Source organism: Carcharhinus amblyrhynchos, chromosome 25 (genome assembly GCF_965287045.1).
Source record: "Carcharhinus amblyrhynchos chromosome 25, sCarAmb.v2.hapA, whole genome shotgun sequence".
Classification (NCBI taxonomy): Eukaryota; Metazoa; Chordata; class Chondrichthyes; order Carcharhiniformes; family Carcharhinidae; genus Carcharhinus; species Carcharhinus amblyrhynchos.
The window spans coordinates 13,701,519-13,717,571 of NC_137348.1; the positions used below are offsets into that span (position 1 = coordinate 13,701,519).

A 16,053-nucleotide genomic window follows, 5' to 3' on the forward strand; every position below is an offset into this window, starting at 1 on the left:
CATTGTCATTCTTTGTTCCCCTGCTCAGCCAACTCCATCTTCTCTTCCCTTTTTGACATCACTCCCTTCGCTTTCCTGCCCAATCATCCCCTCTCAGCACTTGCTGCCTGACTCTCTCTGCTCTCTGCTTCCTTTACCAAAGCCTTGCTGTGAACAAGGGTTCAGATGAGTACTGGCGAGAGGTAGGAAACTAGTGGGAGAAACAGTGTTTGGGAGAGATGGGGAGTGAAGTAAAGAATGGCGATGGCCAGGCAGGGATGCAGTGGGTGGAACAGTTGAGCAGGGAAGTGAAGAATGTAGCATTGTAAAGTATATAACTTCGTAGAACGTTATCATTTTTTTTTTGCCCTGATGAGGAGAGGCTGAAGTATAGGTTTGCATTGGTTTTATGGGAAAATGTAATTTATTTCAAGTCATTTCACTTAAAGTCATGATTTTCAGAAACGCAACTACAACTTTAAGTGAGGATTTACTGTTATGATTACTTGCAGTCACATCATGAACAAGCTTAAATTTAGCCTCACTTCTGTCTCCAGCAGCGAGCCTTCTGACCCCTCTGGAAATTAGAAAAAGATGGGTTTCCCTCTGGAATTAGGAAACCCATCCATAACTTTCTTTGAGTTGTTTTGATATTTTAGTGAAGGTTACAATTCTGCTGTTTTGTCTTTTTCTGGCGCTTTGATACAGTAGTGAAAGTTATATTGCTTCTGTTTAGTTTTATTTTCACACTTTGATACAGCGATAAAGGTTATTATGTTGCTGATCTATTTTATTTTGATACTTTGTTATAGTACTGAAGAAGGGGATTCCTAATCAGCTAATAAGATTCATAGCCAAAGCACAGTCTTTCAGAAGACAAGGGATCAGTAAGGACTTTAATGATTATTAGGCAAGCTAACAGAAATAGTTTTGCACATATGTGAATGCAGTAATGGAATCAAAACAAATAGTTATGATTTTAAAACATATATGCTGATATATTTTAAATGTATTGCTCACTTTAGTTAAGCAATGTTGCCAAAAGGCTTGATAGTAAATATCATTAGTTTAAAGCCAAAAGTCTGGGAACCAGTTAGTCAACGTTAGTCTTATTCGGAGAATTTCTATGAGGGTATGTATTCTGCATCATTGATGAATTCATTGCCTAGACACAAGGATAGATATATTCCTGAATGCAGGAACACATGTCTATTCAAACCTGGCAGTGAGCTGGTGGGAACGTCCATTTTGACCTTCTGGTAGCATCTGCCATTACCAGGCAACAGGGATGTAGTAAGGGAAACAACATCCGGCCTAATCGGGCAAATAAGTTATCACCGTGCTAATAAGTTACGTATGGTTGGCTGAGGTGCTTGACAGAAATTTGTATTGATGTATGACTGTTAAATGAAATTGACTTTAAGCACATGAAAGGCAAAATTATTGATTAGAAAAAAAGTATAATTGATCTGTATTTGACTATGTACTTCAGATCTTTTGGGGTGGTTCTGTACTTCTATTCCCAGAACTGTTTAAGCCTTTGGAAGTCTCCAGTCGGCTGTATGTTGGTTTGTTTTATTCTATGTTTTATGTTAAACAAATTTTGTTATGTTTTTGCAGGGAGATATTTGCCTTGTGAGTTTTGAATTGTCTAAGTTAAGACGCAATTGGCCACCTTGAAATTTCCCACAACAAGTAATGACGGCTATTATATGCTGATGTTACTTTACACTTCATTAGCATAGTACTGAAGGCTATTATCCTGCTGTTTCGTTTTATATTGGCATGTTAATAAAATAATAATTATTATCCTGCAGTCTTGTCTTATATTAGCACATTGATAAGAAAATAATGATGTTTACTACCCTGCTGTTTTGTCTTATTATAGACCCTGAAAACCTCACCCATCATCATCCCCATCCATTCCCCAAGCATTATCCATACTAACACATGACCCCTATGCGCCTCCATGGCTCCTTATAGCCCCATATGCCTGCTAAGTGCAAAATCATTCCAAGCCATGACATCCCACTCAGAACCTTTCCCCTTACACCTTCCATGCTGCTCACCCAGCATCCACCATGCGCAGAACTCAGGAATATGTTGAGATTAAACAAAATAAAGTTCTAAATATCTATCCATTATATATAGAAACACAGCTACTTCAATATATTTAAATCCCTTCTTGTACATAATCCTTTATCAAAACAGTTGTATTCATAACTCCACATCAAAGACAGATAGCCCTTCAATAACTCTTCGATCAATCGATCAAATTGTGAACGTACAAACTCCGACAATGATAATGACAGGTTATGGAAAGCAGCTATGTATTAATAATGCTATAATGGTAGCACATATGGTTATGTCAACAAACAGTTATTGAAACTGCTGGAAAGAATCTTTTCAATTCTTACAGATATAGGCAGGCTGTTTTCTCAAATTCTAAATAAATAACTTGAATGCTTGATGGTGCTACATACCTTATCCACTTCTCATTAGCATTTACAACTACTCAAAAGATTTATAACTCTCACACTGCAGGATAAGACCTTGCTGTGGGAAAATGGATCAGTTTTAACTCAGCACCGAATCTGAGTTTCCCAAAAGTGGGAGTAACATCTTGCCCCTGTTCCCTCCTCCCATCTCAGCAGAAATGGTTACTTCCAAATGTGGGAGGGGTATTTCTGGATCTGGTGTTAGTCCACCATTTTGGATGCAGAATGGAGTCTTTATCACTATGCAAATATCCAGGCCAAAAAAAGGATTTTATAGATCAAAACAATAAAATTACATACAACTTGGTTACAAAAGAATATGGATTTCATATTTTAACTCTTCTCCTGCCCATCATGGGAGGGTTATCTTCTAGGTCTCTGCCAGTAAAAGAGGAAGCTCCATTTATCTTGTACATTTCAGTGTTGACCATGTCACCCTACCAATTATGTTCAAACACTAATTTTGTTACTAGATTACATGCAATTTTATAATTCTCATTTACAACATCCTTTTGAGTACTCATATTTCTCCAGGCAGTCCTTTCCAGCTTATTACACTGGGTTTTATTTTATAAAGGAAATAGTTTTATTGTACATCCTTAACAGAAAACAACTTAAAGAAAAAGTTTTTGTGAAACATTAGATATAGTTGTGACTTTAAACACCAAGGGCCAGATTTTTGAGGAGTCTAAACCTTTAAAAATGGCAGGCAGAATCCAGATCCAGATGTCTTGCTCCCATTTCAGGCGACTCTCATTTTTGCTGGTAAGGGAAAGGGATGGGGAGTGGGGAAACCCAAACTCAATGGACACCATTTTGGCTTTTGCAATGGCCTTAACTCACAGTGTGAGAGTCCTGAATTCACGGAGTGGATGTAAATACTCCTGAGGGGCAGATAAAGTCTGTTTAACATTCATGATCTTAAGCTTTTGTTACTTCCCATTCCTTAAACCATAATTGATTACAGTGGATAATAATGAGAAGGAAGAACCATAACCATTTTACCTTTCCTAATTCTCAAAACTCTTAATCCCCATCTGCAGCCTTGGCTGAGATCAGATAACTCAGTCTAGTGATATATTTATAATCGGGCTCTCAATGTGTACTTGGGAGTCCATTTGAAATTAGCTGGAGTAACGTATAACACCTCCGCCCCCACCACCACCACCACCACCTCCAAACAGCAGCATTTTTCCTCCCCGGGCTTCCCAAAATCACATCTCCTGTCCCCAACTCTCTCGCTCGTAGGCTAGATTGTCCATTTGGTTGGCTGCTGGGCAGGAGATGGATCTAAGCATGCATGAGGCCTTGCCTTTAAGATTGGTGACCGTCCACTTTCTCAATCTTGCCAAGACCGTCAGCCATTTTCAACATCATCTGCACCATTCCTGTAAAAACTAGGGCCATTGGTTTAAATCTTAAATAATTCCCAACTATTGTTCTGAAAATCAGTTATGTGTGACAAGTTCATTTTGATTACCAGAGCAATATAACAGAATTTCTAAACCAGCTAACGACTTTGAAATTATTACTTATTTAAATGATTTCTATCTTTGCAATTTTAATGAATAAATAATTACAAGACCATTGACTTCAGGGTGATCATAATTAATGTTTCTCTGTGACTGGAAACTTAATTTTAACTGCAACAAGGGGGCATTGTTGAATTTTTGGCAGTAGCTTGTCCATGTATGACTGTAAGTGCCATTTTCAGAGTAAGCTACCAAATGCAGTTGCTGATCTATTTGTGATGGTTAAGGAAGATTTTTCATTATCACATCCACAGGATGCCTAAAACACCTTTTAACAAATGGGTGACTTTTGAATTGCAGTCATAGCTTTTGCAAACACAAGTACAGTAGCTGGTTTGTGTTTAAGATCTCACAAACAGAAAATGAGTGAATGAATAAATGAATAGAACATTTGTTTTCTAAAGTGGCATTTGAGGGAAGAATATTCGTTAAGTCACAGGAAGAATGTCCTGTCTTTTCTTGGTTAGTGCTGCAGGCCCTCCATTTAATATCTCATTGAAAAGATGGCAACCTTTGACAACATGTCATTCCTTCAGTACTGTACAGCTTAAATTATGTACTTTAATCCAAAACCATCTGATTCGGCAACTGCACTAGCTGACACCCAAGCTTATACTCTGCTGTTTCTTCTTACAGAACCTTTAGAATGAACATTGACCTCACATCTCTTACAACTTAAGCTTAAATCCTATTTCACTCTTGAAGTAATTTCATTAAAATAATGTACACCAGTGACTCGAATATGCTGAAATTAAAAAAATTATTGGAGCTTCAGCTCCTTAGAGGAAGCCAAGAAACAGATCCAAGTAGGATTGCATATTTGTTGAAATCTTGCTTTAGACAAAGTCAACGATGTTTGTACCATGAATATAACTAGAAAACACATGGAAAAGGTTGTGAATTTACACAAAATGGTTATTTGAGATTCCAGAATCCACTGCCTCTAATGGACACAATTTCACAACCAAGTTCCTGGCTTATTCGGTTTTCTATTTTACTGTGGATGCAGCACCATAATCCTCTAAAATCACACCTTATGAAAATGCTTTCTCTGTACACAGAACTAAAGAGTGATGAATATTCCATCGCATGCCCAACAAACTTTTTGTAAATGGCAAGGATAGAGGACAGGTACAGCTGTATTAGTACAATTAATGAGGAGTAAGATAGGGCTGTAGCATGCAGAGTGACATCTACCACTTGAAATGGCTAAAGACTGAGTAGCTGATAATGTGGTTATTAACCTTGCTGGCCCCAAGATTGTGCTGGAGATTTCAACTCCATTTTCCCATTGAACCTTCTATTAATCTGCTGTGTGTTTTCAGTAATCCATTTGGGAATCAGCACTGGAGAATACTCCAGTCTGTGCAAACACAACATACTGATGAATTCACTTACCTGTGTTCAAGCAGTCAAAAACCTACTGCTGAATTTCTCTGGACATAGATCAAATCTAGTTCAAGTTATCAGTAAAACAGTAGTCAGAGATTTTCCAGTTTTACTAGTCAACGTTCTGCCAGTTAACAATGTTTTAATTTGGTCATTTTAGCCTTGCTTTGATGCAATGACATGCATCTATGATAGTTATGGTATCACGCAATAAAGAAAAAATAATTCAGTGCAGTGCATGGTTTAATTTCAGGTGCCCTTGCCTTTCTTACTGATCAGGGTAGATTTTAATACCCTCTCTCAAGGTGTGCTGGTGGTGGGGAGTACATTTAGTTAGGTAGGAGAGTGGTGGATAGGAACCCTGCCACCTTCCTGCCTCCAATCTGATTAAGTCTATGATGGGCAAGCCTATGGATGGCCTTCCTGCTCCACTGCCAATTTAGGCCCCTAAGTAAGCACCTAATACCTACTTAAGGGTCTCATCCAGTGGCAGGTGAGGGGCCTGCCATGCAGGGGGCAAACCTGAGCAGGTTGTTTGCAGCCTCCCAGAGGCATCCTTCCTTCGAAGGATGCTCAACTGATCCAGCATCTGGAAGAGGGAGGAGTGGCCCACTGAGAGCCATCAGCTGCCTTGCTGCTGAGTACCTTCCATGTCCCCTGTAATTCCCAGGCTCCATTATTTTGGAAAAAATGAATACATTTTATATGTTAAGAGTTTACTCAATGGGTAGCTGAGTCCAAGTTAGAAGTTAGAACAAAGTTTCTGTTCCTTCACTGTTGCTGGGTCATAATCCTGTAACTCCCTTCCTAACAGCACTGTGGGTGTACCTACACCACAGGGACTGGAGTGATTCAAGAGGGTACCTCCCCACTACCACCTCAGGAGAAATTAAGATTGGGCAATAAATGCTGGCCTAGCTAGCAATGCCCACATTCCAAGGAAGAGTAAAAAAGATTCACTCATTGGACTATGCTGAATTATCTGATCTCAGCAAAAGCAGCAGATGGGGGATTACATTGGCCAAGGATCTTGACAATTAGGGAAGGTAAAATGGTTATGGCTCCTGTTTCTCATTATTATCCACTGTAACCCTTCCATTATGGATGGCAGGTAAGGACAGGTTCAGATTTAATTTCACTTTGTTGAACAGACTCAATATTACTATTATAAGCAATATTACTGATCAAACTGTGCACCAATGGGGAGGCAGTTTCTTCAGGGAATTAGCGGTGCAGATCAGTTCATTAAATGGGATAAAGCAGATCAGGCCATGATATAAAAATCAGATTTAAAATGTGCTCGTTAAAATATTATTTATGCAAAGATTTAAAATCATAAAGACTCACCTGTTTGGGGACATTCCAGCATCTTTTAACATTTCAGCCTGATTCACATCTTGAGGGAATCCATGTATTACCCAGCCTTGTGTGGAGCAGTCCAGTTTACACAGACGTTGAGACATACATTTGATTACCATAACATCTGGAACTATATCCAAAATAAACAGAATTGCGCAGTCATTTTCTAAAACAGCCAAGATCAAAACAAGATTCTACCTCAGATCTGTGCTTTTGCTTCAATGTCTCTTTCAGAAAAGGCACATACCACATTTAACACAGTAGTTAACTGAATTCCCAGCCTGATGCCAATTCAACGCTCAATATTCAAGTGATAGCTGATTATGCGAATAGTACATTCCTTTTGGCCAATTTATAATTCTGAATTTTTGTGATGCCCTCATGTAAGACTAATGATAAACATGATTAATGGCTAAAAGATTCAAATATCGTGAAGAGTAATTCCCACATCATTTTAATTTTTTCCCATTGCTAATTCATGTCATTATGAAAGTAGTTTCTTTAGTTTGCTCTGTTGCATTACTTATATGTATTTCTTTTATATAACACTTTTTTCAATTCACACTTTTATTATTGTGCAAACCTAAGTGTTCCTCATTGTGCAAGGAGTTCAGTAATGATTAGATTCAGTACTGATTAGAGTGGCAGAACTACACAGTGATTAGCACTGCTGCCTCACAGCGCCGAGGATCCAGGTTCAATTCCCAATTTGGGTCACTGTCTGTGTGGAGTTTACATGTTCTCCCTACGTCTGCATGGGTTTCCTCCGTGTGCTCCGGTTTCCTCCCACAGTCCAAAGACGTGTGGGTGGATTGGCCATGCTAAATTGCCCCTTAGTGCTAGGGGGACTAGCTAGGGTAAATGCACGGGCTTATGAACGTAAGAACATAAGAAATAGGAGCAGGAGTAGGCCATCTAGCCCTTCGAGCCTGCTCCGCCATTCAATAAGATCATGGCGGATCTGAATGGATCAGTTCCACTTTCCCACTTTCTCCCCATAACCCTTAATTCCCTTGTCTGTCAAAAACCTATCTACCCATGACTTAAATATATTTAGCGAGGTAGCCTCCACCACTTCAACGGGCAGAGAATTCCAGAGATTCACCACCTTTTGAAGTTCCTCCTCAACTCTGTTCTAAACTGCCCCCCATTATCTTGAGGCTGTGCCCTCTAGTCCTGCTGTCCTTTCTGAGCGGGAAGAATCTCTCTACCTCTACCCTATCCATCCCTTTCATTATCTTATATGTCTCTATAAGATCCCCCCTCATCCTACTAAACTCCAACGAGTACAGACCCAGTCTATTCAGTCTCTCTTCATAATCTAACCCCCTCATCTCCGGTATCAGCCTAGTGAACCTCCTCTGCACTCCCTCCAAGGCCAAAATATCCTTGTGTAAGTGTGGCGACCAAAACTGCACACAGTACTCCAGATGCGGCCTCACCAGTGCCCTGTACAGTTATGCCTGGGTGGGATTGTGGTCGGTGCAGATTTGATGGGCCAAATGGCCTCCTTCTGCACTGTAAGGATTCTATGATTCTTTGATGATTTATCATTTATAAGATAATGCCTTGGAAAAGCAGCCAGTATAATTAAGGACCCCACCCACCTGGGACATTCTCTCTTTCACTTTCTTCCATCAGGAAAAAGATGGAAATGTCTGAGGTCATGTACCAACTGACTCAAGAACAGCTTCTTCCCTGCTGCCATCAGACTTTTGAATGGACCTACCTTTGTATTAAGTTGATCTCTCTCTACATCCTAGCTATGACTACAACACTACATTCCGCACTCTTTCCTTTCCTTTTCCATGAACAGTATGCTTCGTCTATATGGCATGCAAGAAACAATAATTTTCACTGTAAAGTTACTACTAATAAATGTGACAATAATAAATCAAAGTAAAAGAATCTGAAGGATTATGGATATGTTTCATATGAATGGAACTCAAAAAAATTTATGAATAGTCAAGTGCCAATAATTGCTTTCTCTTTCTTTATCCTTAAATACCATTGTTACAGAGATCAATTTCTGCAGTCTACCAATTTTTCCACAGTAAACTGGAGGGAAAAATCTATATCCAAGTGAACATTTCCTTTCAAATTCCTATTTCAAACATATATGATTGCATTGTATTCAAACTCAGTGTATTGTGATATAAGTATCTATAAAACAAATTATATTATCCATCATTTATAACCAAATATTTCAATACACTCAGTTCTCAGTAATGAGACATTTGTTTAAACAAAGGTCTGGAAATTAGATCTTACGTGGGTGTAAAATGTGTTCTAAAGGGGCAATACGGCTAATGGTGTGCACTTGATCATTTCGTACCAGAAGTGTAGACACTAGTATCTAGATTTGTGGTGGTGTATTGCACTCTGTGTAACTCCACAATGATAAAACACTTAGAATAAATACAAAAAAGAGGTTGTCTTGGTATGCATTAAGAAATACCTTGCATTTATAAGAAATTGTACTACATAGGGCATTTCACAGCATTAGGATGACCAAAAGTACTTCACAAAGATTTATTTTCAAAGTGTAGTTGTTGTTGATTTGTAGGCAGACATGGCAGCTAATTTGCATAAAGCAAGGCCCTACGAAAAGCAATGAGGTACATGACCTCATGTACCTCAGGAGGAGGAGGGGGAGGGGCAGGGGGAGGGGGAGGGGCAGGGGGAGGGGAGGGGCAGGGGGGGAGAGGGGGGAGGGGGAGGGGCGGGGCAGGGGCAGGAGTGGGGGAGGGGCGGGGCGAGGGGGAGGGGCGGGGGGGAGGGGCAGGGGCAGGAGTGGGGGGGGCGGGGGGAGGAGGAGGGGCGGGGGCAGGAGTGGGGGAGGGGTGGGGGGAGGAGGGGGGGAGGAGGGGGAGGAGGAGGGAGGAGGAGGGGGGAGGAGGAGGAGGGGGGAGGTGGTTGTTGGCATTGTGGAGAGTGTATTCCTAAGCCAACACCATGTGTAAATGCATTGGTCATGTACCTCATTGTTTTTTGTAGGGCCTAATGGCAGAGATGAGCCTAATTAGGGGGTGGGGCCAGACAAGGGTGGGCTGTTCGGTGGTGGGGACCACTATGCACTCTGCAACAGCGATCAGCGGGGGGGGGGAAAGGGGGCCTGCTGCCATTCTGCAACAGCGAATGCTAAGGGAGAGGGGTGTCACGATCATTCCGTGCAGGGGGTTGGGTGGCAATCAGTCTATCAGTTTGAATGGGGGGGGAGGGAGTGGCAATAGGCCACAGTCCCCACAGGAGGAGTGATGGGCCACAAAGGCCTGCTATAATTAGTAGAGGCAGTGACTGGTTTCTGTGCCCACTGCGTCCAGGGGGGAGATTCTCCCAGTCCACTGTGCTGCTCTAGCAGTGAAATGAGCCAGGAGACATCAACGAAGGCCATTTTGCAGGCTTCCTGCTGGTGCCACTGCCTCTGCTCATCTTCCAATCCAAGATTTTAAAAGTAATCAGCACTGTGGTTGAAATTAGCATGGAGATGATTTCAATATGGTAATTCGGACTTACATTTCATTAGTGGGCCTCGGACTGAAGTCTCCAGGACTGCTATTGATTGCACCCCTCCAGGAGTAGTTCATTCCAGTGGGGTTTACAACTGCTTCCACTAACAGGGGACAGGCGGCTGACCCCGCTGGAGAAGAGAAGCCATTGAGGCCCCCCCAGGAGGTCAGGGGTAAGAGTATGGTGCCTGTTGCGCAGTGCCAGCCTGCATCTCATGCAGGGATAGGCTCCACCCTCAGATTTTCAGAGGTAATCCCACTAGAGCATTCTGTGATGTGTGGGAGATTCAATCTGAAAATCACACTCCTGTCTTCATGCAAATTTGGGAGAATCCTGGCCCAGAAATCTGCACATGCGCAGTTGTACCCTCTACTGCTATCAGTTGGTTTTCAGGTGATTTAGGCCCCACCCACTCACCCTACTGGCAGATATCAAGCTTTGCCTAATGTTTTTGATTAAGCCAGGTAAGATTCGATTTTTAAGTCACCCAAAAAATGGAGCAAATTTCTCTCGTTCCTTTGGCACTTAGAATTTTTTTGGTAAGATTGCCCACTCAATCTCTCCTCTTTCCCATCCTATCACACGCATTGCTTTAATCCTTTTGTCCCTCCACCCCTTCCTTAATACCCACTACATTTCTAACATTTCTCTGCCCTGATAAAAGATAATTGATCTGAAACATTAGATGGAATCTTTTATTGTCTTTAGTGGCATGTTTGATGGTAGGTAGGATATTTTTAATTGGGTGCATGCATCCTGCAGCCTTTTTGCTTCCACCAAAATTAAGTCCAGAGCAGGAAGGTTCGTGGTCACCCTTCCCACCCTGCTGCCAATTGAGGGCCATAAATAGACATTTAATGACCACTTAAAAGCCTCACCCTGCTGCTGCTAGTGTTTGCTAAGTGCAGCCAGGCCTCTCGCCATGTGGGGACAACAACAAATAATTCTGTGTGGGCTGCTTGTGTCTCCCGTCCTACAAAGGCACTCATTGCCTGATCATGAGACCTGGAATTAGGAAGGGGGAGGACCACTGAGGATTACCTCACTTCCCTGTCTGCTGACCACCCTAGACCTCCCTAACCCATGGCCACCATGCCATAAAACCCATCCCGCCATGATGGACCTCTAGCCTGAGGTGATCTGCAATCATGGGCCTTTGCTTCCTCAGTGACATCGCAGAGGAAAAAGCCAGCAGGGCTTCGAAGCCTTGGGACCCAGATTCTAGGCAAGTTGAGGCCTGCTGGTGGCCTCTCAGCTGCCTGATTGGCTCATAGTTAGGCAGGCCTTCTCCAAAGGAGGCAATCCTGATCTGTTCTATTTACCATTTATTCTATTTACCATTGTTCTAGGGAACCGAGTGCAGGGTGTCGAAATTTGCTGATGACACCAAGATTGGGGGAAAGGCAAATTGTGCGGAGGGTGTGGAGAGTCTGCAGAAGGATCCAGATAGGCTGGGCGAATGGGCCAGGAAATGGCAAATGGAATTTAATGTTGGCAAGTGTGAGGTGGTCCACTTTGGTAGGAAGAATGGTAGGAAGGACTATTACTTACGTGGCAAAAAACTGCAGCAGGCGACGGTGCAGAGGGACCTCGGGGTCCTTGTGCATGAGTCGCAAAAACCCAGCTTGCAGGTGCAGCAGGTGGTCAGGAAGGCGAATGGGATGCTGGCCTTCATAGCGAGGGGGATTGAATATAAAAGTAGGGAGGTCTTGCTGCAGCTGTATAGGGCATTGGTGAGGCCGCAGCTGGAGTACTGTGTGCAGTTTTGGGCGCCGCACCTGCGCAAGGATATTTTGGCCCTGGAGGGAGTGCAGAGGAGGTTTACTAGGCTGATACCAGAGTTGAGGGGATTGAGCTATGAGGAGAGGCTGAATAAACTAGGCTTGTACTCGTTAGAGTTTAGAAGAATGAGGGGAGATCTCATTGAGACGTATAAGATGATGAATGGGATGGATAGGATAGAGGTGGAGAGACTCTTCCCGCTCAAAAAAGACAGTAGGACTAGGGGGCACAGCCTCAAGATAAAGGGGAGGCGGTTTAGAACGGAGTTGAGGAGGAACTTCTTCACTCAAAGGGTGGTGAATCTCTGGAATTCTCTGCCCGTTGAAGTGGTGGAGGCTGCCTCGCTAAATATTTTTAAGAAGCGGGTTGATGGGTTCTTGATAAGAGAGGGGATTAAGGGTTATGGGGAGAGGGCGGGAAAGTGGAACTGAGCCACAACAGATCAGCCATGATCTTATTGAATGGCGGGGCAGGCTCGAAGGGCTAGATGGCCTACTCCTGCTCCTATTTCTTATGTTCTCGACTCTCCACCCAGGAGGTGAAACACATGCAACTTCCTATTAATGCTGTTTCTCTCTCCACATATGTTGCCAGACTTGCTAAGTATTTCCACCATTTTCTGTTTTCACACCTGGAGCACTGTCCTGCCAAAGGATCTTTTATCTCCAGCTAAACAAACACACTGAGTATCAATGTAATATTTTAACCAAAAGCCAGCACCAACAACGAGGCACTTCCTCAGTTCTGCACCAAATTATCAACCAAGATTATAAGATGAAATCCTGAAAGATGACTTGAATCCATAACAAGAGTGCTACCTCATGGCCAAACTGACATTGGCCGATGATTAAAAGCAGCTGGTGTGAAGGCTGCCAAAAAGAAGCAAATCTAAAGGTTAAAACAAACTCTGGCTTCCCACTATAACACCACTTGCATTTTAATGCCTTTTAATGCATTTTAATGACTATACATGAACTCTGAAAACTATCACAAGAAATTTGAGGTTGGTAAATCATATATATACCAGACTGCCATGAAATGTGATCCTCCTGTGCCAACTTCATAGTGATTCAATTGGAATCAACATTAAGTGCTCTGAAGTTACTGCCAACAAATGCTTAACCAAGGATATTTGGTACTGCCTGCCACCTACTGGCGAATGTTTTCAATAGCAATTTAATTACATATTAGGAGTTACACTGAAATTTATTAAATGGTTTTTTTAATATAAGGAATTTGCTAACTGCAACTCCTGTCAACATTATCACAATACTATGTTCCATTATGCCTCAAGTAAGGTGGTTAAATGCAAAACAGGTTAACTGGAAAGATGGGTTTTCTCCACATGCATGATTGAAATGCTGTGATTATTATACTGAACAAAGTAGAGAGGTCATGCCGAATAGTTTATACTTTATTTGTCAGGATCCTGCCTTGCATTTAAGAGAAGAAAAAGGGAGAGTGGTTTTGAGAGAGAATGAGAGGGAGAGAGAGAGAAAGAGTGAACAAGTGAGAGCATGCACAGGAGAGAGTATGAAGTATCAAATTTAGTCAGAAAAAAAATTACATCAGCAATCAATAATCAAGTCAACATAAATTTTATGTCACTTATTAATTTAAATGCTGTTTGAGACATCTTCTGATGCCTTTAAATCTCTATTTCTGGGGGTGGCGCGATGGCACAGTAGTTAGCACTGTTGTTTCACAGCGCCAGGGATCTGGCTTCGACTCCCAGCTTGGGTCACCATCTGTGTAGAGTTTGCATGTTCTCCCCATGTCTGCGTGGGTTTCCTCTGGATGCTCCAGTTTCCTCCCACATTCTGAAAGACGTGCTGGTTAGGTACATTGACCCAAACGGGTGCCAGTCTGTGGTGACTAGGGAAGTTTCACAGTAACTTCATTGCAGTGTTAATATATGCCTTACTTGTGACTAATAAATAAACTTTAACTTTATTTCTGTTGTCTTAAGATACACCACACAGTCATTTCATATATGTCAAAGAATTTTAGAACAACCATAGTGATGTCTATCATTTGACTTCAGTGCACACCATTGTCCACATATGGGGACAGGAACTGAACCTTTTGTTCCTGATGAACATTAGAGGTTCTAAACGTTGGCAGGAGCTTGGAAAGTTTAGATGTAAACCAGAACAGATTTAGAGTACTATTTGCAAGGAATATTTATTATTGTATGTTCTGTTTGGTGTGTTATAGCTATTTTGCTGAAAAACAAAGCATTTGGTAGGCAGCACACACTGTGATCAGACTGTTCCCCTGGTAGAAAGGGTGAGTGTCTAGGGTTAGTGGCAATTTTTCCACACTGTCACGCAATAGTCAATGTTATAGCTATAGTATAGCTGTACTGAAACTGCTTTATTAGCCGTTACGGCTAATTCTGGAGTACATCATCAGCACCACATTTGTGATGTTGTCAGGACCTGAGTATTCAGTAGATTCAACTGTCACTTGCTGTTCCATGGAGTAAATCGAATTGATTGCCGACTGGTATCTGTAATGGTGGGGCCTCCAGAGATGAGATGATCATCTGCTTGACAGTCCCAGCTAGAGGTGGTTACAAAATGCTTTAACCCTGTCTTTAGCGTTCAGGAACTGAGGTCCAACATTACAGAGGATGTGGATGTTCATAGAATTCTATTGGATGCTTAATTGTCTGCCATCATTCACGACTGGATGTGGTAGGAATGTAAAGCTTTGATTGGATTTGCTCATTGTGGTATTGCTGCACTCTCACTTGTCTGCTGTTTTTGCTTTTCAGCATGCATTCATGGCTAGTACTGTTCCCACATGTTTTTCTACACAACTTACTAAATCAGTGGTTATCTGGCTTAATAATGTTGGAGAAGTGAGAGATATGCTGAGGATGAGATTACAGATGGTGGGGGTATGCAATTCTGTTATTGCCGATGGGCCCAACATCTGATGCATGACCAATATTGTGCTGTTAGATTTGTTCTTAGTCTATCCCACCTAACACATGACACAATGGAGCGATTCTTCAATGTATAGACAGGACCTGGTCTCCATGAGGACTGTGTTCTATGCTGTGATTACAATGTTGTCATGGACTGAAACATTCAATATAAGTAGAACATAGAACATTACAGTGCAGTACAGGCCCTTTGGCCCTCGATGTTGCGCTGACCTGTGGAACCAATCTAAAGCCCATCTAACCTACACTATTCCAATATCATCCATATGTTTATCCAATGACCATTTAAATGCCCTTAACGTTGGCTAATCCACTACTGTTGCAGGCAGGGCACTCCATGCCCTTACTAGTCTCTCAGTAAAGAAAAAGAAGAGAATGGGGTAAAGTAGTTTATCCCTCACACTTTCCAAAAGAAGAATATTGCAACTATCTCAGGATTTGGGTTGCTCACCCAATCTCAATACTACTGAGTCAATCTTAGTATTGAGTCAATAGTATTGACTTAAATCTCCCACCTAGCACACGTTCCATGTCCTTGCTACCACAAGTGTTTCCTTCAAGTAGCATGTGATAGGGAGAAACACTGATTCATCAACTAAGAGAGGGTGTGTGATGACTTCAGCCAGGCTAATGAGATTAGCTTGCTAGAGTACCTGATGAGTCTTTCTTGATGATTAAATCAGGGAGCCTCATGCTCCCTATTTAAAGCAGGTGTGTCAGACTCCCAGCCTGCATTCATCAGGGAGCAACTGGAGAGCTGGTTGTGTACAGATGTATGATGTAAATAAAATAACTTGGTGATGGGACTTTTGCCTCTGTGGAATTATTACAGGTCAAAATGTTGTGTGATTTGCCATGTTAAGATTACTTGCCCCTGCATGCATGCTGCTGTGCCCCAACCTCTACTGGATCTGCCTTTCCAATGGAATAGGACATATCTAGGGATAGAGATAGCAGAGACTAAATGTTGGATGTTAGGAATGAATTTATGAGTATATCAGACTATTGCTTAATTGTCTCTGAAACAAATTTCCCACCTTTTGCATCAGTC

The 16,053-nt window shown here is 41.9% G+C and overlaps 1 protein-coding gene across 3 annotated transcripts in view; it reads right to left on the reverse strand.

Moving 5' to 3' along the window:
• Positions 1 to 16,053, reverse strand: part of ak8 (adenylate kinase 8) — a 175,910-nt gene that overhangs the window by 53,678 nt on the left and 106,179 nt on the right. For all 3 annotated transcript variants that reach the window (XM_080212231.1, XM_080212230.1, XM_080212232.1), the window contains one exon: positions 6,746 to 6,887. In XM_080212231.1, coding sequence (XP_080068357.1) covers positions 6,746 to 6,887 — 142 coding nt within the window. The remainder of the gene's footprint in view (positions 1 to 6,745; positions 6,888 to 16,053) is intronic.